Source organism: Mobula hypostoma, chromosome 9 (assembly GCF_963921235.1).
Source record: "Mobula hypostoma chromosome 9, sMobHyp1.1, whole genome shotgun sequence".
NCBI lineage: Eukaryota > Metazoa > Chordata > Chondrichthyes > Myliobatiformes > Myliobatidae > Mobula > Mobula hypostoma.
This window is the reverse complement of record NC_086105.1, coordinates 138,481,308-138,504,143: the sequence shown is the minus strand read 5'-3', so window position 1 is coordinate 138,504,143 and position 22,836 is coordinate 138,481,308. Positions and strand designations below refer to the sequence as shown.

The 22,836-nt window shown below is 40.4% G+C and overlaps 1 protein-coding gene across 2 annotated transcripts in view; it reads left to right on the top strand.

Annotated features, from left to right (window-relative positions):
* Nucleotides 1–22,836, top strand: part of parn (poly(A)-specific ribonuclease (deadenylation nuclease)) — a 164,650-nt gene that overhangs the window by 46,484 nt on the left and 95,330 nt on the right. For both annotated transcript variants that reach the window (XM_063059299.1, XM_063059300.1), the window contains exons 19-20: nucleotides 17,534–17,589; nucleotides 18,835–18,921. In XM_063059299.1, coding sequence (XP_062915369.1) covers nucleotides 17,534–17,589; nucleotides 18,835–18,921 — 143 coding nt within the window. The remainder of the gene's footprint in view (nucleotides 1–17,533; nucleotides 17,590–18,834; nucleotides 18,922–22,836) is intronic.

The following is a 22,836-nucleotide window of genomic DNA, read 5'->3' as shown; positions in this document are numbered from 1 at the left end:
TAATATGGTCCCATTGCATTTGTTTTGTATAATTGGTGTGAATGGTGAATGATCAGTATCCACTTGCTCTGTGCTATTGATCATCAGTGCTTGTGATGCTTCAGTCAACAGTTCCACTTAACCTGGATGCTTGATGAGAGGCAATGTCCTGTTGATAAATGGCATCTGTCACTTTCTCTTCATCTGAGTGTTCTTAGATCTTTAACCATATAACTATTTAACAATACAGCACAGAAACAGGCCATCTCGGCCCTTCTAGTCCGTGCCGAACTCTTACTCTCACGTAGTCCCACCGACCTGCACTCAGCCCATAACCCTCCATTTCTTTCCTGTCCATATAGCTGTCCAATTTTAACTTTAAACGACAACATCAAACCTGCTTCAACCACTTCTGCTGGAAGCTTGTTCCACACAGCTACCACTCTCTGAGTAAAGAAGTTCCCCCTCATGTTACCCCTAAACTTTTGCCCTTTAACTCTCAACTCATGTCCTCTTGTTTGAATCTCCCCCACTCTCAATGGAAAAAGCCTATCCACGTCAACTCTATCTATCCCCCTCATAATTTTAAACACCTCTATCAAGTTCCCCCTCACCCTTCTACGCTCCAAAGAATAAAGACCCAACTTGTTCAACCTTTCTCTGTAACTTAGGAGATGAAACCCTGGTAACATTCTAGTAAATCTTCTCTGTACTCGCTCAATTTTGTTGACATCTTTCCTATAATTCGGTGACCAGAACTGTACACAATAGTCCAAATAATCCAAATGAGAGGAACTTTCAAAACGACAGTCGAAGTATTTTTAATAAGTATATTTTAAAAATCTGAGCTAACCACAGGAGATGCTGGAAATCTGTAGCAACACATGCAAAAATGTTAGAGGAACAAGTAGCGTCAATGGAGGGGAGCATAGTTATATTCTGCCTATCCAAAAATTTGTGTTTTATTTATAATTCATTTGTTTGTCAGTTTGAGATCAATTGAACTGCATCCCTTGGAACTTGCCCAGCATTTAATTTATTAAATACACTATAAAAGCCAGGACCAACAGTTTCCGGGTCAGCTTCGTCCACCAGGCCATCAGGTTGATTAATTCATGCTGATACAATTGTATTTCTATGTTATATTGACTGTCTTGTTGTACATACTATTTATTACAAATTACTATAAATTGCACATTTAAATGGAGACGTAACATGAAGATTTTTACTCGTGTATATGAAGGATATATATAATAAAGTCAATTCAATTCAATGCAATTCAATAGTTTGTCTTGATAGACCGAAAGCGTGGGTGTTGGGGTAAGGATACATCTCTACCAAAATAGGTGTAAGGTGCGCCTTCCCTCCACTAGCCTGTAGATCACACTTGGGCAAAGTGTAACACCTGCTTAGTCCTCCAATCCTGGTCAGATGAAGCCATGGGAGCAGGTGGTGGATGGTTGTATGAGCAGCTGGGGCATATCACAAGTCCTGGTTATGTGACCATTGACGTCAGGCAGACAGTCTCTGAAGAGAATTGATAATGGCTGAGGTCACCTGTCTTGTAAAGACACAGCCCAGAAGAAGGCAATGTCAAACCACTTCTGTTGAAAACACTGCCAAGAACAATCATGGTCTAAGACCATGATCAACCACATCATACGACATGACCCACAGTGATGATGAGAATGAAGGATATGTTCTTAGTTGAGTTGATCTGAAATGATGGCTGATGTTGTATGATGTTTCACCACTTTCGCTATGCAGTTGTATGCCTTTCATACACATTTTCTCCCCTGTTTAGTTACATAATCAATTGTTTCTTTTAGTTCTCATCTGCAAATAGCTGACAAGTTGATGATTGATGGTTTCTGGACCTGTTTCAAGACCTGCTTGTGTATTTATTAGTGTAGAAAATCTGTGACCTAAAATGAGCAGATACTCCCACCACCCCACTAGGAATAGGGTTCCCCTGGTCCTCACCTACCACCCCACCAGCCTCCGGGTCCAACATATTATTCTCCGTAACTTCCGCCACCTCCAACGGGATCCCACCACTAAGCACATCTTTCCCTCCCCCCCTCTCTCTGCATTCCGCAGGGATCACTCCCTACACAACTCCCTTGTCCATTCGTCCCCCCCATCCCTCCCCACTGATCTCCCTCCTGGCACTTATCCGTGTAAGCGGAACAAGTGCTACACATGCCCTTACACTTCCTCCCTTACCACCATTCAGGGCCCCAAACAGTCCTTCCAGGTGAGGCATCACTTCACCTGTGAGTCGACTGGGTTGATATACTGCGTCCCGTGCTCCCGATGTGGCTTTTTATATATTGGCGATACCCGACGCAGACTGGGAGACCGCTTTGCTGAACATCTACGCTCCGTCCGCCAGAGAAAGCAGGATCTCCCAGTGGCCACACATTTTAATTCCACATCCCATTCCCATTCTGACATGTCTATCCACGGCCTCCTCTACTGTAAAGATGAAGCCACACTCAGGTTGGAGGAACAACACCTTATATTCCGTCTGGGTAACCTCCAACCTGATGGCATGAACATCGACTTCTCTAACTTCCGCTTATGCCCCACCTCCCCCTCGTACCCCATCTGTTACTCATTTTTATGCACACATTCTTTCTCTCACTCTCCTTTTTCTCCCTCTGTCCCTCTGAATATACCTCTTGCCCATCCTCTGGGTCACCCCCCCCCCCGTCTTTCTTCCCGGACCTCCTGTCCCATGATCCTCTCGTATCCCCCTTTGCCTATCACCTGTCCAGCTCTTGGCTCTATCCCTCCCCCTCCTGTCTTCTCCTATCATTTTGGATCTCCCCCTCCCCCTCCAACTTTCAAATCCCTTACTCACTCTTCCTTCAGTTAGTCCTGACGAAGGGTCTTGGCCTGAAACGTCGACTGCACCTCTTCCTACAGATGCTGCTTGGCCTGCTGTGTTCACCAGCAACTTTGATGTATGTTGCTTGAATTTCCAGCATCTGCAGAATTCCTGTTGTTATGAGCAGATACTTAATAGCTTAGGTCTCCCCCAGTCTGTGGCTCTTAATCAAAATAGCACACAGAATGGCTGTTGACAGTGGATTCCTTTTCACTGCTCATTGTTCAGGCATGTATCCCTTGAGTTCTCAGTCTGATGAAAATTGAAATTGAGGGTATACAACAGATTCTTCATTTGTCTGAGAGTGAATGAGGCTGGGTGATTGCAAGCCATAAAAGCCAGAAACTGTTTGTTTTAATTTGGCGTGAGCCATGATGTGGTTAAAATTGCACAGTGATACAGTAATTTTTGCATGAAAGTACTATGTTCCGTGTGAAGCATTGTTGGATGTCCGGGGAGGGTCGTACAAGGTGCTTTGTAAATCGAAGTCTTCTATTTTAAAACATGCAGTTATCAATTATGAGATGTATGGTTGGAATTGTTAATTTTGTGGAATTAGAACTTGGCTTTTCCATGGAGGATATGGTTAGGGGAATATGGTAGGTGCAAAGTAATCGTATATAAAGTAGAACAAGAAAGATATGACTGTCTATCAGTTATAGTGGAATAATGATTAAAATTGCAGGGAGATGCTTATGGTTTACTTGCACTGCACTTTTTCTGAAGCTATTGCACTTTATTCTGCATTCTGAAATTCTTTACCTTGTAATGCTGTGTGAGCAGTATACAAGACGAGCTTTACACTGTACCTCAGTACACATGACAATAATAAACCAATTTCAATTCCCAGGAGATTTTCTAGGCTTTGGCAGCATGGTCTAACTTTCTCTGTTTGGGAGTTGCTCTGGGGTTGGTACCTGTGGCTCTAGTGTCAGATGGTGACACCATTGCAAGGGTTGGGATGACATTAATAACTATTGCCTGTGGATTTGATCCAGATTGTCACAGCTCATAATATTTCAGAACCTGGGAAGGAAGAATAGTTTCTTGCAGTGGCATTTGAGGTTTTGCTCTTTAAGCAGCATACTCCTCAGTAGGAGGAAGGTATTGGAGGTTAGAGATTTGCATATTGAAGCATCAGTCATTGAAGTATATCATGGAAATAGTCCATTTCCAAATAAATTTATGATCAAAGTATGTATACCATACACAAACTTGAGGTTCATCTTCTTGCAGGCAGCCACAATACAAAGAAACACAATTTGGCCCAGTGGTCCATGCTGACCAGTGGGCCGCTTCCTTATTCAGCATTTGGTCTCGAGGTGGTTTGTGTCCTCTTCTGGACACTTCCTAAGTGTTGCCAATGGCATTTTTTTCCCACCATGCTCTCTGGCAGTGCATTCTAGATTCCGAGGCACAAAAATATAAGGATAAGACCAGGAATAATTTAACATGGTTGAGTAATGGGGAGGGCCTGATTTATAGGGAGAGGATCTTCATAGCTGGATCTTTATTCCTTGGAGCATAAGAAATGATCACAGGTTTGGATAAGTTTGACAGTCATAGTCTTTTCCCCAGGGTTGGTTAGTTCAAAACTAGAAGGGCACAGATACAAGTTGCGAGGTGAGAAAGTTAAAAGAGAACTGAGGTACCTTCTTTACACAAATAGTAGCACTTGGGATGAACTGCTATTGGAAATGGTTGAGGAATGTACCATTGTAGCATTTAAGAGGCATTTGGATAGGTGTTTGGAGGGTTATGGGCCAAACATGGATAATTGAGACGAGCAGGGGGATGCTATGGTCAGCATGGGCCAGTTGGGCCAAAGGGGCTGTTTTGTGTGCTGTATTACTCTAGTTCTATGAAAATGGTTCCAAAAAAAGTAGGGAAACCCTACTGAAAAGACAGTAACTGGATCTCCTTGGAGCTTTAAATCTACAATACTCTACAAACCTTCTTGCTTCTCAGTCACTTTAGCCACTTGTGGGCTGTTGGTCATGCAGTTTGCCACTGTCTGTATGACTGAGACATTGAATAAATTTCTTATCTGCCCTCTCAGTTGAATAATACATCTACTTGAGAACAAGAGTTCTCCCTGGGGCCTGCACCCATCCGTCAAACTGGACCATTTGAATTGCCTCGTCACTTATTTCACTTCAGTATTCGGGCCGAGACGCTTGATCAGATGAAGGCTCTCGGCCCAAAATGTTGACTCTTTATTTCTTTCCATAGATGCTACCTGACCTGCTGAGTCCCTCTGGCATATTGTGTGTGTTACTCGTGATAAATTTAGAGGTTTTTAAGGAGACTCTAGGTTTTGGGGGCAGTTTAGTTTCAAAACTGAGAGATGCCACAAAGCCCAAGAGTGACCAACAGGAATGAACAACATCACAGTGTTCCTTCACTTTATATGTGCATCATACTTTTTTAAGAAAGTCCAACAGTAAGGGATGCTATTAGTTTTAAATGGCAGCAGAGAGCATGAAAAGGTAAAACTGCTTCAATACTATTGCAGTCACAGAAATCATTAAAGCACATGTTCTGGAGTTCCAGTGAAGAAACAGATAATGTCAATTGACTATTCATACAGAAGGAATTCTAAGTTAGGGTCGGGCTAAAGTTTATCTTCATTTGGCAAGCTACAAAAGAACCTTTTAATGTTTACATCACAGTGTCATACTCACAGTGTGCTTCAGTATGATAACACCACATTCCCTATCTGTACTCTATAACTCTGCTGTAAACAAGCAACTTGCAGGCCAAGTTGTAAGAAGGCAGTGTCGAACAGTTGGCCCAGTTTAATGTTTGTATGATTAAACCCCTTACAGCAGATAATTTGATGGGCTCCAGGAGTACAAAACTGGACAGTCTCAAAATTAGCAAATGCATGGGCTATTGACTGAAGTATTCAGACCAGAGGTATCAGCTCTAAATCCAAGTTATAACTAGCCCTTCTTCCCCTGGAAATAACAGAATAAGATCAAGAGGGTGGGAAAAGTAAGCTCTAACTCTGTGTAGTTCTTTAGCAGTTCCACTGTAAAAGGCTTGTCAGAACATGATTTGTGTATTTAAATAGTCTGCAGTCACTATCTTGAGACAATCCACATAGAAAATGCTTAGTAAGTGATATTCAAGAACCAATATTGCAGCTTCAGCAGTAAATATGAAAATGAGTAGAGACACAGAGTTAGAAGGGAAAAGTTTGAAATAAGTCATCTTGATGCAGATAAAATTTTTAACAATCTGTATTATGTTCAAGAAGCTCCGAGGATAGTCATCTTGGAAAACAATATGACAGGATGCTGATTTACCGGGCAGGTAGAAATAATTCACCATCAGATACAAGTAACAATCTTGGTATTGACAGCAGAGAGCGTGAAAAGCAGCTTTACTCCTTTAAAAATTTTTTTAAAAGTACTCTTGCAATAATTCACTTTGAAGATTAAGCAAAATGCAAGAATAATAAGAAAACCTAAAAGTGTGAGGACTTCTCAATTATCTTTTTCCTCATCAGTTGGCTGTTACTGAACTGCAGTTGAGAAAAGACTACTTCCACAAGTATGAAGCTTGCTATTCTGCCCTCACTCAAAAGGATCCCTCATTTCTTAAGCTAGGCAGATGGATAAACTCCAGTCCCAGTGTAGTTATAGTCTAAAGGTGGTTTTCTTGTTCACCAACGCATTACAGAACGCAAGGAGCTGAATAAAAAGACCGTACCTCTCGTGAGAGATGAATTCAAATATTGATTAAATTCCTTCGACTTCTAATGAAGTGCTTCTAACTAATAGAGACTAAATGAATTGTACAATGACATAAAAATGGCTGAACTGATGATGAAGGCTAATTGCTTAACAGCACAATAATAAGTAATCGACAACAGCTGTGAATTTACAAGCAAGCAGTGAGATCTAATAATTAGAAATAAAATAACAAAACCAAATCAGGAAAGACATAACACTTGCCAACACTTGTAATCATATTGAATAATATAATATTCTGAAAAATCAAAATATTGAGGTAATTTTTTAAACAATCTAATTAAAGGGAACTTTGCAAATGGAAATGATGTTATAATAGAAATCAAAGTAATTGGACTAGCATACAGGGCTTTGACCATTAAACAAGTGACACAAGTTCAAATTGCAACACGGGAAGTCAGGAAATATTAAGGTAAAATAATTTAATGCCCACAATATAAGTTAATATTGGATTTCATTAAAAACCTATTTGATTCAGTAGGGTGTATTTGGTTCAGAAACAATAAATGTCACAACTGCCTGTAATGTCAGCATCCCATGAAGGAATTTTTTTTTTAAATGAAACCTGGTCAACTGGTTTTGCAGGTCTCTCACTTAAGAGCAGACATTCATATATTAATGATTAGTGCGTTCTTATGATAACACAGTCAGCTATCTCTACAGAAATATTAATACCAGTACGAGAAAAAGCTGCCAGAATGTAGTACAAGTAGATTTAGTTTTTATTTGTTGCACTGAAATTCATCTTTGATCCAGTCACACACAATGTATTAAAATATTTGGCAAATCTGTTTCACTTTGTAAGTTATTTTAGAACCTTTTTCTGAATCAAGTAAATTAAAGTCGTAAATTATGCAAATGTTTCTCTTCCATTTCCAAAATGAAACAGAAGGGAAATATTAATTCCAGCTCAGTTTGGCGTTGCCAAATCCCAATCTGGCCTCTTACTGTCATTGTATATCTTCATTACAGGCTAAATTGTGTGGATCCTGCTATCACTTGTACCCATTCGTGTCAATCAGTTCATTTTGTTTATTTTAGAAATGTGTAGAGGCCTACACGAGGGAAGCATACTTTAAATGTGAACAGAACTCGATACCAGACGATGTATTTTTCCAAATTCAGCCATTCTTAGTACAAGTTTGGTCACTGCTTATTTGAGAGGAAAAATCATCTGAAATGAATGTCCAGTGCAACTTAGAATTTTAAAAAATTATAATACAATAAGCAGAGAAGAATCAAAAATGCAAGATTTTCCCATCCCAGTTTGGCAAAAGAATAAATCAAGGAAGGTAGTGCACCCGTGGCTGACAAGAGAAATTAGGGATAGTATCAATTCCAAAGAAGAAGCATACAAATTAGCCAGAGAAAGTGGCTCACCTGAGGACTGGGAGAAATTCAGAGTTCAGCAGAGGAGGACAAAGGGCTTAATTAGGAAGGGGGAAAAAGATTATGAGAGAAAACTGGCAAGGAACATAAAAACTGGCTGTAAAAGCTTTTATAGATATGTAAAAAGGAAAAGACTGGGAAAGACAAATGTAGGTCCCTACAGACAGAAACAGGTGAATTGATTATGGGGAGCAAGGACATGGCAGACCAATTGAATAATTACTTTGGTTCTGTCTTCACTAAAGAGGACATAAATAATCTTCCGGAAATAGTAGGGGACAGAGGGTCCAGTGAGATGGAGGAACTGAGCGAAGTACATGTTAGTAGGGAAGTGGTGTTAGGTAAATTGAAGGGGTTAAAGGCAGATAAATCCCCAGGGCCAGATGATCTGCATCCCAGAGTGCTTAAGGAAGTAGCCCAAGAAATAGTGGATGCATTAGTGATAATTTTTCAAAACTCGTTAGGTTCTGGACTAGTTCCTGAGGATTGGAGGGTGGCTAATGTAACCCCACTTTTTAAAAAAGGAGGGAGAGAGAAACCGGGGAATTATAGACCGGTTAGCCTAACGTCGGTGGTGGGGAAACTGCTGGAGTCAGTTATCAAAGATGTGATAACAGCACATTTGGAAAGCGGTGAAATGATTGGACAAAGTCAGCATGGATTTGTGAAAGGAAATTCATGTCTGACGAATCACATAGAATTTTTTGAGGATGTAACTAGTAGAGTGGATAGGGGAGAACCAGTGGATGTGGTATATTTGGATTTTCAAAAGGCTTTTGACAAGGTCCCACTCAGGAGATTAGTGTGCAAACTTAAAGCACACGGTATTGGGAGTAAGGTATTGATGTGGATAGAGAATTGGTTAGCAGACAGGAAGCAAAGAGTGGGAATAAATGGGACCTTTTCAGAATGGCAGGCAGTGACTAGTGGGGTACCGCAAGGCTCAGTGCTGGGACCCCAGTTGTTTACAATATATATTAATGACTTGGATGAGGGAATTAAATGCAGCATCTCCAAGTTTGCGGATGACATGAAGCTGGGCGGCAGTGTTAGCTGTGAGGAGGATGCTAAGAGGATGCAGAGTGACTTGAATAGGTTGGGTGAGTGGGCAAATTCATGGCAGATGCAATTTAATGTGGATAAATGTGAAGTTATCCACTTTGGTGGCAAAAATAGGAAAACAGATTATTATCTGAATGGTGGCCGATTAGGAAAAGGGGAGGACCTGGGTGTCATTATACACCAGTCATTGAAAGTGGGCATGCAGGTACAGCAGGCGGTGAAAAAGGCAAATGGTATGCTGGCATTTATAGCGAGAGGATTCGAATACAGGAGCAGGGAGGTACTACTGCAGTTGTACGAGGCCTTGGTGAGACCACACCTGGAGTATTGTGTGCAGTTTTGGTCCCCTAATCTGAGGAAAGACATCCTTGCCATAGAGGGAGCACAAAGAAGGTTCACCAGATTGATTCCTGGGATGGCAGGACTTTCATATGAAGAAAGACTGGATGAACTGGGCTTGTACTCGTTGGAATTTAGAAGATTGAGGGGGGATCTGATTGAAACGTATAAAATCCTAAAGGGATTGGACAGGCTAGATGCAGGAAGATTGTTCCCGATGTTGGGGAAGTCCAGAACGAGGGGTCACAGTTTGAGGATAAAGGGGAAGCCTTTTAGGACCGAGATTAGGAAAAACTTCTTCACACAGAGAGTGGTGAATCTGTGGAATTCTCTGCCACAGGAAACAGTTGAGGCCAGTTTATTGGCTATATGTAAGAGGGAGTTAGATATGGCCCTTGTGGCTACGGGGATCAGGGGGTATGGAGGGAAGGCTGGTGCAGGGTTCTGAGTTGGATGATCAGCCGTGATCATAATAAATGGCGGTGCAGGCTCGAAGGGCCGAATGGCCTACTCCTGCACCTATTTTCTATGTTTCTAAGATTTGATCCAAAATATCAGGAATGGGAATTCTTCCCTCCCCCTTCAAAAAAAAATCACATGTCAATGTCCATCCGTAAAGCAAAATAAGAACTGCTTTACATTCAATTAAAGTCAAGATGGTGACAAAGGGGAGCAAACCTTCTCAGCTTCTCTATTATATTAATTTGCTTACTTATTTTTTAAGGAAAAATAGTTTGTGAAAAATTGCACACTATAAATGCTATAGAAGTATATTTTCAGCACTTTAAAAGAAATGGATGTACAATATCGCCATTGGGAAATGCGTTCGGCTTGTTCAGAATCACCACACAAAAGAAAATATAATTTGTGGTCTTTTTAGATAAAGGATGACCTGTGCATGAAGGTGAGAAAATGTTGTTTTGAAAAATGGAACATTTGTATAATACCACAAACAAGAGAAAATCTGCAGATACTGGAAATCGAAAGCAATGCACACAAAATGCTGGAGGATCGCAGCAGGCCAGGAAGCATATATGGAGAAGAGTAAATAGTCAATGTTTCTGACCAAGTCTGGGTCTTGGCCTGAAATGTGGACTGTTTATTCTTTTCCAGAGATGCTGCCTGGCCTGCTGAGGTGCTCCAGCATTTTGTGTATGTTTATTTGTATAATACAGTGGATTTCACTTAATTCGTCTTTTGGTTTATCGGGGCAGCCACTTATTTGGGAGAATTCTTAAAGAACAAAAACTTCTTTGCAATTGTGATCGGAGCTAAAGCGTTTGTGGGGGGAGAAATCAGTTTCATGTTTCTGGGGATTTCCCTCCATTGCGTTTTGTTATTTGTCGACTAGCTGAAGAACTGTTCATTTCCGAGCCCAAAATTATCTTCTATTGTATTAAAGCTTCCCCAGTAATTGGAACAAGCTGCTGAAAGTTTGTCAAGTTGAACTTCAGCATAGTATTGGCCAAAACTATTTCTTCTTGAGCAACAGGATTGTAATCGGGTGGTTTAAAATGTACAAATTTCAGCAGGACATGGCGTCAATATTAATTATATACCTCTGGAGATGTAAATTAATCATTCCAGTTCCTGCTAGTTTTCCTAACATGTTGTGATTCAGAGTTCTTTTTTAAAGCAAAAAAAAAAACACCTTGGGAAACTAAAGTAAATCTATAAATTCCTTAGACATCTGGAAGAAGATTTTTTTTTAAATCCAGAAAATGGAACTTCAAGTTCAATATTGAAAACACAAGAAAGTCTGCAGATGCTGGAAATCCAAAACAACACACACAGGATGCTGGAGGAACTCATCTGGTCAGGCAGCATCTATGGAAAAGAGTAAACAGTCAACGTTTTGGGTTGAGACACTTCAGGATTGAGAAGGAAGGGGGAAGATGTCAGAATGAAAAGATGGGGAGGGTGGGAAGGAGGCTGGCTGGAAGGTGATGGGTGAAGCCAGGTGGACGGGGAGAATCGAGGGTTGGAGAGGAAGGAATCTGATCAGAATGGAGCATCGGAGATAGAGAAGGAGGGGATCCAGGGGTAACTAATAAGCAGATGAGAAGAAGTAAAAGGTCAGAGTGGGGAATAGAAGCAGAGGTAGGGGGAGGAAATTTGTTTACCACAAGGAAAAATCGATGTTTTTGCCACCAGTTTGGAGGGTACCCAGATGAAATATAAGGTGTTGCTCCTCCGCACTGAGGATGGTCTCATCTTGGCACAAGAGGAGGCCATGGATTGACACTTGGGAAGGAATAATAGAAGAGCAGATTATTATTTAAATTGTGAAAGATTGCAGCATGCTTTTGTGCAGAGGGACTTGGGAGTGCTTGTGCATGAATCACAAAAAGTTGGCTTGCAGGTACAACAGGTTATTAAGAAGGCAAACGGAATGTTGGCCTTCATTGCTAGAGGGATTGAGTTCAAGAACAGGGAGGTCATGCTGCAATTGTACAGGGTACTGGTGAGGCCGCACCTGGAGTACTGTGTGCAGTTCTGGTCTCCATACTTGAGGAAGGATATACTGACTTTGGAGGCAGTGCAGAGGAGGTTCACCAGGTTGATTCCAGGGCTGAAGGGGTTAACCTATGAGGAGAGATTGAGTCGCCTGGGATTATACTGTCTGGAGTTCAGAAGAATGAGAGGGGATCTTATAGAAACATACAAAATTTTTGAAAGGGATAGATAAGATAGAAATAGGAAAGTTGTTTCCATTGGTAGGTGAGACTAGAACTAGGGGACATTGCCTCAAGATTCAGGGGAGAAGATTTAGGACGGAGATGAGGAGAAACTGTTTCTCCCAGAGAGTGGTGAATCTGTGGAATTCTCTGCCCAGGGAAGCAGTTAAGGCTTCTTCACTAAATATATTTAAGAAACAGTTAGGTAGGTTTTTACATAGTAAGGGAATTAAGAGTTATGGGGAAAAGGCAGGTAGATGGAGCTGAGTTTACGGACAGATCAGCCATGATCTTATTGAATGGCGGGGCAGGCTTGATGGGCCAGATAGCCTACTCCTGCTTCTATTTCTTATGTTCTTATGACATGCTGGAACGGGAATTAAAATGTTTGGCCACTGGGAAGTCCTGGCAGATGTTGCAGAGGTGCTCAAACTAAAGTAGCTTGCATTTTAGTATCTTCTGCAGATCACGTTCCCCTTCTCCCACACTCTATAAATTCCTAAAGAAGAGCACTGAAAATTCTTAAGAAAAATCCTAATATACATCATGCACACAAAACTGCTGTATATTACCTTGCTGCAGGATGTGAAAGATGTGCCCCGAATATCAGGAAAGTGTGGCTTTTGTACCTAGGGCTGTTGTTTTCTTTCCTCTTGAAATTAACAGTACATATTCACTCTTCATTTACATCATTAGATAAATTGCTCTTTTAGGCAAACTCGTTCACCTTATTAAGTTTTCTTCAGAAATAAAATCTTAATTCCTAAAGGGGGCCTCCCCGAAGTACGGTCCCCGAACCCTTGTGTGCTCCATGTCTGCCCCTCTTCCTCCTACTGTCAGCTTGTCACCTAAGAGATATAAAGACACAACAATGAAGGCATAACTTCTACTATGTAAGAGTAGTCACCCCAGCTTTTGTTGCTTTGTTACCACTAAGGTAGCAGTCAAGGCAGGAAGGAGGTAGAGATTTTCAGTAAAGGCCTCCCAATCTGCTTAACTGGACAGCAAGACCTTGTGGATGGGGTGGGGAATCAGAATCAATTTTAATATTACTGACAAATGTCATCAATCTTGTTGTTTTGCAGCAGCAGTACAATACAATACATAAACTATAAATTACAATAAGATAATACATTAAGTAGTGCAAAATGAGAGTCAAAAATAGTGGGGTAGTGTTCATGGGTTTATTGTCCATTCAGAAATCTGATGGCAGAGAGGAGAAGCTGTTCCTAAAATGTTGAGTGTGTCTACAGCTTCCTGTACCACCACCTCAACGGTAGCATTGAGAAGAGAGAATGTCCTGTGTGATGGGGGTCCTTAATGATCGATGCTACCTTTCTGAGTCATGTCCGCAGTGCTGGAGAGGCTAGTGCCGATGATGAAGCAGGCTGAATTTGCAACCCCTTGCAGCTTTTTCCGATCCTGTGCAGTGGCTCCTCTATCCCAAACAGTGATGCAACCAGTCAAAGTGCTCTCCACAGAAGAAAAAGGCAGCTAGGGTGGGGGAAAAACAAGGCGGAGAAAACCTCTGCAGTACCTGCCAACAGATGAAAGCCTGATTCCTCCGACAGGCTGCTCTGTCCATTGTGGGGTATTTTAATATGTCAGCTTGTGAAAGTTTGTGCCTGTGATTCGAGGTTGACTAAACCCAGATTTTACTAAGGCTGTTTGAATTAGAAATTGTTTGGATTTTACCACAGAAACCTACCAATAAAAATTTAAGTTAAAATTCTAGTGGAGTGTTGCAAAGAAAGCTGCAGTGTTTGAAGTACTATTTTGAAACCAAGATCCTGCTCGCTCTTTGACAGATATAACAGATCCCAAGGCATTATTCATAGAATATCTGGAATTCTTTGTGTGGCACTGACTGATATTTATCCATAAGCAATATCATTCTAATAAATTATCTGATGTTTATAATGGCAATGTGTCAGGAAGAATTTTCCAGTCCAATCCCCAGTCCTTGCTGCTAGAATTAATGAGGAACGGAGGTGCAGGTTGGGGAGCAGTTCTCTTTTTGATACTTTTCAAAAGATCCAAGAAATGACGGCTGCCTTCACCAAGCTCTGCAGCTAAACGTGCTTCTCAAGTCAGATTCCGTTAATTGATAACAACCACCCAAGGCTAAACAAGAGCTGGATCATCCCAGAGCATGTGATCTTAATCTTGTTTGAATCAATGTTAAGTGAGATCTTTTTTCTTAAAGATTCTTAACAGCTTATTTCAGTACTTGATCTTTAATTTTATTCCAGCTACTGGAGTTCAAGAAATCCAAAATATAGTGATAGCCTCTAATGTTACAAATTTTATCTACTCATTTGAAAATTTAACTGTTGATGGTGTTAAGCTTTTAAAACCTAGTTAGGGGGATCTCCCTGTTTTCAGATAATCACTTGGGTTGGAGTGATCAAAATCCACTTTTGGTCAAATCTGCCTGATAGCTCAAACACTGAAGTGTTTTACTACTACTTGGAATCGAACTGAAACGTCGCCTGCAACTTTTGACTGCGTTGGAAGAAGTTATCTTGTTAGAGAGAAAACATGTTTCACAATTAACACTCATGGCATGAAAGATGCTTTAATTTAAACTCCAGCCTATTATGTTTAATCAGATAATTAATATAATACGTAAATTTGAAGTTGACTTGAATTCTTGCACTTTGAAGAGTCATGATCTCCTCAGAGCAGATTCCTGTGTTTGGATGCAGAAGAAGAAAATGGTGCAAGTGGATAGTTTCTGAAGAAAGCATTGCTGAATTTACTGATTATTTTTTAGGGCTTTTATTTTGCTTTTTCAGTGTCTACAGGATTTGGTTTTATTGTTTTCCATTTGTTTCAAATATGCTCTGCAGTCCCGCAGGCTTTTGAAATCTTTGACTATATTTTTACCATTGACAGCCAAGTCCTCTGCTGTTTTGATCCATATTGTGGAATTCTCTCCCTAAATCTCTTAACTCTTTTAGAAGCTTTACAAGATCTATCATAGAAGCATAGAAAACCTACAGCACAATACAGGCCCTTCGGCCCACAAAGTTGGGCTGAACATGTCCCTACCTTAGAAATTACTAGGCTTACCTATAGCCTTCTATCGCACCAAACTTTTGATTTCCCATCTTAATCACTGAGCTGTTTCAAGAAGGAGGACATGACTCCCCTTACCATAGTTGATAGAGCACTTGACTGCAGCTCACGTTTCTAGCACTTCCTGAGCTCACTCCATTTTGCAGCAAGCAAGCACAGAGTCTGTAAACAGGCCCTTTGACAGAGTTTCTTTGTTCTTACCTTTCAAAATCCGCATTCAATAAATCATCATTCAAAATTTCTTCCAGCTTCAAAAGTCCCCTATTCCCCTTTCAGCATTCTGAAGGGTGTATTTCATTCACAACTCTACTTTTCCACCTCTATTGACCACTGCTTTTGCATCACTTTCCCATGCAAAAGGAGGGGATTCCATGTTGCTCTTTTTCTATTCAGTTATGATGGAGTAGCTGAACACAGATTAGGTGACTTGAGGAATATCTGTATTCAGTTTGTGTGATGACTGTGTTGCCTGCCTCTCTCATCCCCCATTTTCCTCTTACTCTTGTATTTATTTGTTTTTGGTCAAACTTACATAGTGTTTTGGCAAGGTTAAGTTGCATATAATTGGCTGCTTCTTTCATTAACCTAGATTTCAATTCATTTTGGTCCATGGATGGAGGTTCTATACTGAAACCTTTTCCCTCCATAATAATATTGACTACTCTTCATTGGCTGTAGAACCCTGGTCCATCCAGAGGTCTATATAAATAAGTTTGATGCATTTAAACTATTTTACCAAAGCAGTATGAACTTGCCCTTCAAAGGTAATGAAATCAGTTATGTGCAGTTATAGTTGTCCAGTTACAGGAAGGATGTGGCGAATTTGGAGAGGTTGTAGAAGCAGTTCACCAGGATGCTGCCTGGATTAGAAAGCGTTCATTATAAGCAGAGGTTGGACTGATTTAGACGGCTCATTTTGTCAGAGATTTGGTGGTTTATAACATTAAGATGTATAGATAAGATATATCTCTCATCTTTTCCCAGGGTGGAAATGTCTAGACTAATACTAGAGGATGTGCTTTTAAGGTGAGGGAACAAACTTTAAAGATGTGCAGGACTTTTCTTACAAAAGGGTGTTACATGCCGGTAGCTCTTTGCTGAGGAACGCTGAAAGCAGGTTTGGTTAATAAATGTTTAGGCAGGCAAACCACCATGCAGGGAATTAAGGGGTATGTATCATGTGCTTAAGTTTGATTTAATCTGGTATAATGGCCAGTGGAGACATCATAGGCCAAAGGGCCTTTTGTTATGTTGCAAGCATCAATCTGCTATATTTTGCAGTAGAATGAAGTATCCTAATAATTTTGCATGCAGGTGTTTTACAGTTATTCAGTAACTTTGAAAGTCTGATTGCAATTTTGAATTTGACAATTAATTTCATTTTCATCCTAATGCTGGTGGTCCTAAGTTACTCAAAGATTTAATAAGTTATAACATTATTCCCTACAACACAGGAGATTGAGAGGTGATTTGTTAGAGGTAAAAAAAAAAGAGGGATATAGATAGGGTAAATCAAGCAGGCTTTTTCCCACTGAGTTTGGGTGAGACTGAAGTCATGGGTTAAGAGTGAAAGGTGAAATGTTTAAGGGGAACCTGAGAGGAAACTTCTTCACTCAGGGTGGGGAGGATGTGGAATGAGCTGCCAGCACAAGTGGTGCATGCGATATAGATGTCGACTTTTAAGAGAAGTTTGGATAGGCACATGGATGGGAGGGGTACGGAGAACTGTGGTCCGGGTGCAGGTCGATGGGACTAGGCATGCTAAATGGTTTGACATAGACTAGATGGGTTGAAGGGCCTGTTTCTGTGCTGTTGTCTATGACTCTAATGGAGAGGACTCAATAATATATGTGGAAGATTAGGACATTGGGTTCCTAGGTGATCTAAAGTTTTATACCTTTTTGATGTGCCTTATTTTTTTCCCCTGATCCCATATTTTATACACATTGATGACAGTCGTCTCGCTGGTCAGGATAAGTAGCAAATAGCACTTCCAAACTCAACGAATAGGCTCCAATAACAATGCAAAATACCTTGGGTAAATTGCTTACTTGGGGCAGTTTATGCAGCTGATTACACATTATTGATGTGCAGTGGTATGTCTATTAATTCTTTTTAGTTAGCCTACTGTTTTTTAGTAACCTATTCCCCCTCTCTGGGTGATTGTGCATTCATCTCTATGTCAGTTTTTAAACAATATAAATTGCAGCAGATAACAAGGATTCTGACCATTGCATTCTTTAGCCAGTTCAGCTCTCCAACATGACAACAGGTGATGATTTCCAGACAACTATCTCATTGTGTTTTACTTCTCATTAACGAACTTTATAGAGTTGTTTTTATTTTGTTTGCAGACTGTTTCTAATGAGAGTTATTGATATTCCCTACCTGAACCTCAGTGGACCAGATTGTAAGTACATTATTTTAACTGTGCATAAATGTGTATCAGTTTGTATGTCCCATAGAGCAACTTTCTACTACTTGTTAAATTCCTTAAGGGCTTTGAAAATCCAAAATTGAATTCAAATAATTTTGTATGTTATAATCTGTATATTTTAACTTGTACTTTATTTCCACTTTTAGGACAACATTGATATGTGATTGGAATGGAAAGTGTGCTTATTTCTTAAACTGAACAGAGGGCTATGCGCTAGGGAAATTCCAGGCAGTTTCTAGAGTAGGTTACATGGTCAGTACAACATTGTGAGCCAAAGTGCCTGTAATGTGCTGCAGATTTCTGTGTTCTCTGAACAGGCTAGTTGTCAGTGGTTTATGGTACTGAATATGATCATGCTATAGAAATAGAGGAATAGGGTTAAGACTTTGCTGAAACTGCTTAATAAATTGCTACAATGCTACAAAATGAAACCTATAAGACCCACAGAAATAAGTGCAGACATGTCAATAGTTCGCACTTTTGAAGGAAGACCTGTCCTCCAAGAACTTTTTCCTCCAAGAAGGGCGCCACAGTAGCATAGCGATTAGTGTGACACTGTTGCAGCCTGGGACTTTGGTCTTTGGAGTTTAATTCCAGTGCTGTCTGTAAGAAGTTTGTACATTCTCCCCATGTCTGTGTGGGTTTTCTCCGGGTGCTCTGGTTTCCTCCCATAGTCCAAAATGCACCGGTTAGTAGGTCAATTGGTCATGGTAAATTGTCCTGTGATTAAGCTGTGGTTAAATCAGTGGGTTGCTGGGTGGCATAACTCATTGGGCCGGAAGGGCCTGTTCCATGCTGTATCTCCAAGTAAATAAATATAAATTAATTTACAGGCACTGACACAATTACAGAGAATTCTAGTAAAGAGAAAACTCAAGCTCAGTATTCATGGTGGTCATGTGTTTCTGTTTCTCTGAAGTGTGTTAGCATTTCCTTTGGAAAGGAATGTTAGACCAGCTCAAGGGAAAAGGAAGAATCTATACAACAGCTCAGTGGAAGTAATGAAAAGCTTTTTGTAAGAATGAAGGCCATCAGTTGTTCAAGGATTAAACCATGACTGTTTATTGGCAGGCACTTACTTGCATATGCATCTATTTTTAACTGATTCATGTGTTGAGAGAACAAATTGTACTTATTTTTTTCATCGGCCAAGTTTTGAATCCCTGAAGCACCAAAGCTTTATCATCAACCTCAACAGCGTTTGCTTTTCTCTTTCAGTGCAACCGAAAAGGGACCATGTTCTCCATGTTCGTTTTCCCAAGGAGTGGAAGACCAGTGACCTCTACCAACTTTTCAGTGCCTTTGGTAGGATCCTTCCCCTTGTCTTGCAAGAGTACTTTCAAGTTTCATGTCATAAAAATCTAGCAATGTGGTCAACGCTATTTCCATTTTAAAATTGAAGGATTTACTGCTGCATCTCAACCTTTTTTAAAGATCCTCCAAAGTACACTTATATATCTCCTTCCAAAAATGGCTAATTTTATGGATTTTTAAAAAGTTTTGCTGCTTTGCCAATTTCAGTTTATTATTTATGATGCCTGTGTCCATTGTCACTTGGAGCAAACTTTGTAAATGAAGTACACAAGGTTAAATTTCCCCTGATGAGACACATGGTTATAATCAGGATTTCCCAGTGAATGAGCAGGGAGGTTGTGCTGCATCTGGACAGGTACTGGTGAGGCCACACCTGGAGTACTGAGTGCAGTTCTGGCCATTTAATCTGAGGAAAGATTTATTGGCTTTGGAGGTGGTGCAGAGGAGGTTCACCAGGTTGGTTCTGGTGATGAAGGGTTAACCTATGAGGAACGATTGTCACTTTAGACTATATTCACTGAAATACAGAAGAATGGGAGCGGATGTTCAATAATTCAAAGTACATTTATTTGCAAAGTATGTGTGTATACAGTATACAACCCTGAGATTCATTTTCCCACAAACAGCCACGAAACAAACAAAGAAAGAAAAAGATCTTATGGAAACTTATGAAAGGGATAGATAGGATAGAGGCAGGAAATCTGTTTCTGCTGGTGAGTAAGACTAGAATTAATGGACGTAGTCTCAAGACACCTCCTTACCATAGGGAGCCTTTTCTGATTGGTTGTCGGTGACTAGTGGTGTTCCCCAGGAGTCTGTGTTGGGACCGCTTCTTTTTACATTATATGTCAATGGCTTGGATGACAGAATTGATGGCTTTGTTGCAAACTTTGTGGCTGATATGAAGATTGGTTGGGAGCAAGTGGTTTTGAAGAAGTAGAGAGGCTACAGAAGGACTTAGACATATTAGAAGAATGGGCAAGGAAGTGGCAAATGGAATAGTGTTGGGAAGTGTATGGTCATACACATTGGTAAAAGAAATAAAAGAGTTGAAATGTTGGTACATCATGGGCTGAAGGGCATTTTTTGAGCTGTAGTGTTCTATGTTTTATGAATATGAAGTTTGACAGGGCTCCATAAAGATTAATGCATGTAGGTTTACTAACACATAACACTTGTAATACAGGAAGCACTCAGAGTAAACTGATCCTTTTCTGATGGCAGGCTGTGACTAGTGAGGCACAACAAGATTCAGTGCTTGGGCCCCAGCTATTTATGGTGTATGTAATGAGAGAACTAAATGTAATGGCTCCAAATTTACAGGTAGCACAAAACTGGGTGGTAGTGAGAACTGGGAGGAAGATGCAGAGAGGCTTCAGTGAGATTTGAGATTCTCATATTTTGAGAAAGCAGACAGACCGACAATAAGAACTTGTGTTCCGAGGTAAATTTTTAAATTATTTGATAACGTTCAATGGGTCAGGTAACACCTTTAGGTAGGAACAGTGTCAAGGTATCTTGGTTGAAACCTTTCTGATGGGAGCTAGTGGAGCTGAAATGAAAATGGATCGAGTGGTTTGGCCCAATGAGCATTTTCAATGTTTATTAGTATTTGTTTTGGTGAAGTTTTACGGAATGTAAATATGATGGCTATGTGGTTAACTCTGTGTTGACAGGGCAGGAGGAAAACACCAAGCTGAATATCCCTCCAGTATCACTACAGATGCACTAATCCCACTGTCATGTGCTTAAATAGAGTAGAATCATCTATCTCTGATAGAAATACAGAATTAGCTTTGTCAATTCAACATAAGTGAGAAGTGCCTGCAGATCTTAAATCATTAATTTGATCTCTGGATGACATAAATTACTTTCTCATAGCCTCCTTGTCCAGAAATTGCTGTTAACTTAAGGAATATCATGGACTCTTGTCAATTTGACAAGATGTCAGAAGTTGTTCTGTGGCAGAATTTGAAAATGGCCTGGGTTATCAAACTTGGAAGCTAATTGCCAAAATACATTTCTGTTGAGGGTTGTAACATTATTTCTCCATCTGTTACTCTTCCTCCCCACGAGCCTCCGCATCCAACATCTCATTCTCTGCAACAATCGCCATCTCCAAAGGGACTATGCCACCTAACACTTCTTCAACTCCATGCTGCTCCCTCCAGTTTCCGCAGGGATCACTCGCTCCATGATTGTCTTGTCCATTCATCCTTCCCCACTAAGCTCTCTCCTGACACTTATCCCTGCATGTGGCCAAAGTTCTACACCTGCCCATTCACCTCCTCCCATCACCTCCATTCAGGGCTCCATCTGCTGGGGTCACCTTTTGTATCCGGTGCTCCCAACGCTGCTTCTACACTGATGAGACCCATTGTAATTGGGGGGACCGCTTCGTTGAGCACCTCCGCTCCATCCTCCAAAACTGGAACTTCCCAATGGTTTCAACGTGTCGGTCCATGGCCTCCTCTTGTGCCAAGATGAGGGCACCCTCAGGGTGGAGGAGCAGTACGTTACATTCTGTTTCGGTAGCCTCCAGTGTGATGGCATGAAAATTGATTTCTCCTTTCTGTTTAAAAAAAAATACTCTGTCCCCTCCCCCATCTATTCCCCACTCCCCACTCTGGCTCTTTACCTCTTCTCATCTGCCTAGCACCTTTCCCTGTGTCTGCTCCTCTTTCCCTTTCTCTTAAGGTCTACTGTGCTCTTCTAACAGATTCCTTCCTCTGCAGCCCTTTCCCACCCACCTGGCTTCACCTGCCACCTTCTAGCTGGCCTTCTTCCCCTCCCACCACCTTTTTATTGTGGCGTCTTCCCCCTTCCTTACCAGTCCTGATGAAGGGTCTTGGCCCGAAACATTGAATGTTTATTCATTTCCATAGATGTTGCCTGACCTGCTGAGTTCCTCCAGCCATTAGTGTATGTTGCTGACCCTTCCTCAGTAGTTTATTGCCGTGCCTTAATAGATCGAGGAAGAATTCAAACAATGTGATTACATTGTCCAGTAGAGAACAGCTAATTAGAGAAGGTCTCAAATTAGTGTTGTAAGTCGACAGTTGGTGAAAAAGGTTAAGTTCTGATTAATCAACTTTATTCACAATGTCAGAATCAGATTTATTATTACCAGCATGTGTCATGAAATTTGTTAACTTAGCAGCAAAAGTTCAAAGCAAGCATAATATAGAAGGAAAAAAACAATAATAATAAATAAATAAATTACAATATATGTATATTGAATAGATTAAAAATCATGCAAAAAACAGAAATTATATGTATTAAAGTGAGGTAGTGTCCAAGGGTTCAATGTCCATTTAGGAATCCGATGGCAGAGGGGAAGAAGCTGTTCCTGAGTCGCCGAGTGTGTGTTGGTGTGACATACAACGAAAAATAACATTCAACAATTATAAAGAATTATATAATATAAAGTTAGATGTTAAAGTATGGATATGGAATAAAATGTGCGTTAATACATAAATACCAGCATGTATATGTGATGTTAACGGTATTATTTTAAAAAATGGCTTTAAGTGTTTACAGATAGAGGGGTGTGCTGATAACTAGAATGGGTGATCACATTAACTGCCTGGGAGAAAAGAAAACTTAAAGATGACTTTTAAGATGTTACTGAACTAGAATTTGGGCTTAACTGACTTCATGAATTAAATGAATAAACTTTGGACTTCCCTGAAATAAGCTTATTACTGCACCAAATTAGGAAGATGGTACTTTTTTTTTTAAAAAAAGGAATTTTATCTTTATGTCTGAAAGTAACAAAGTGCTTTTGATGTAGGTATGCACCACTGCATGGCATGCATTGTAATCAGATATCAAAAAATATGAACAACAGGAATTCTGCAGATGCTGGAAATTCAAGCAACACACATCAAAGTTGCTGGTGAACGC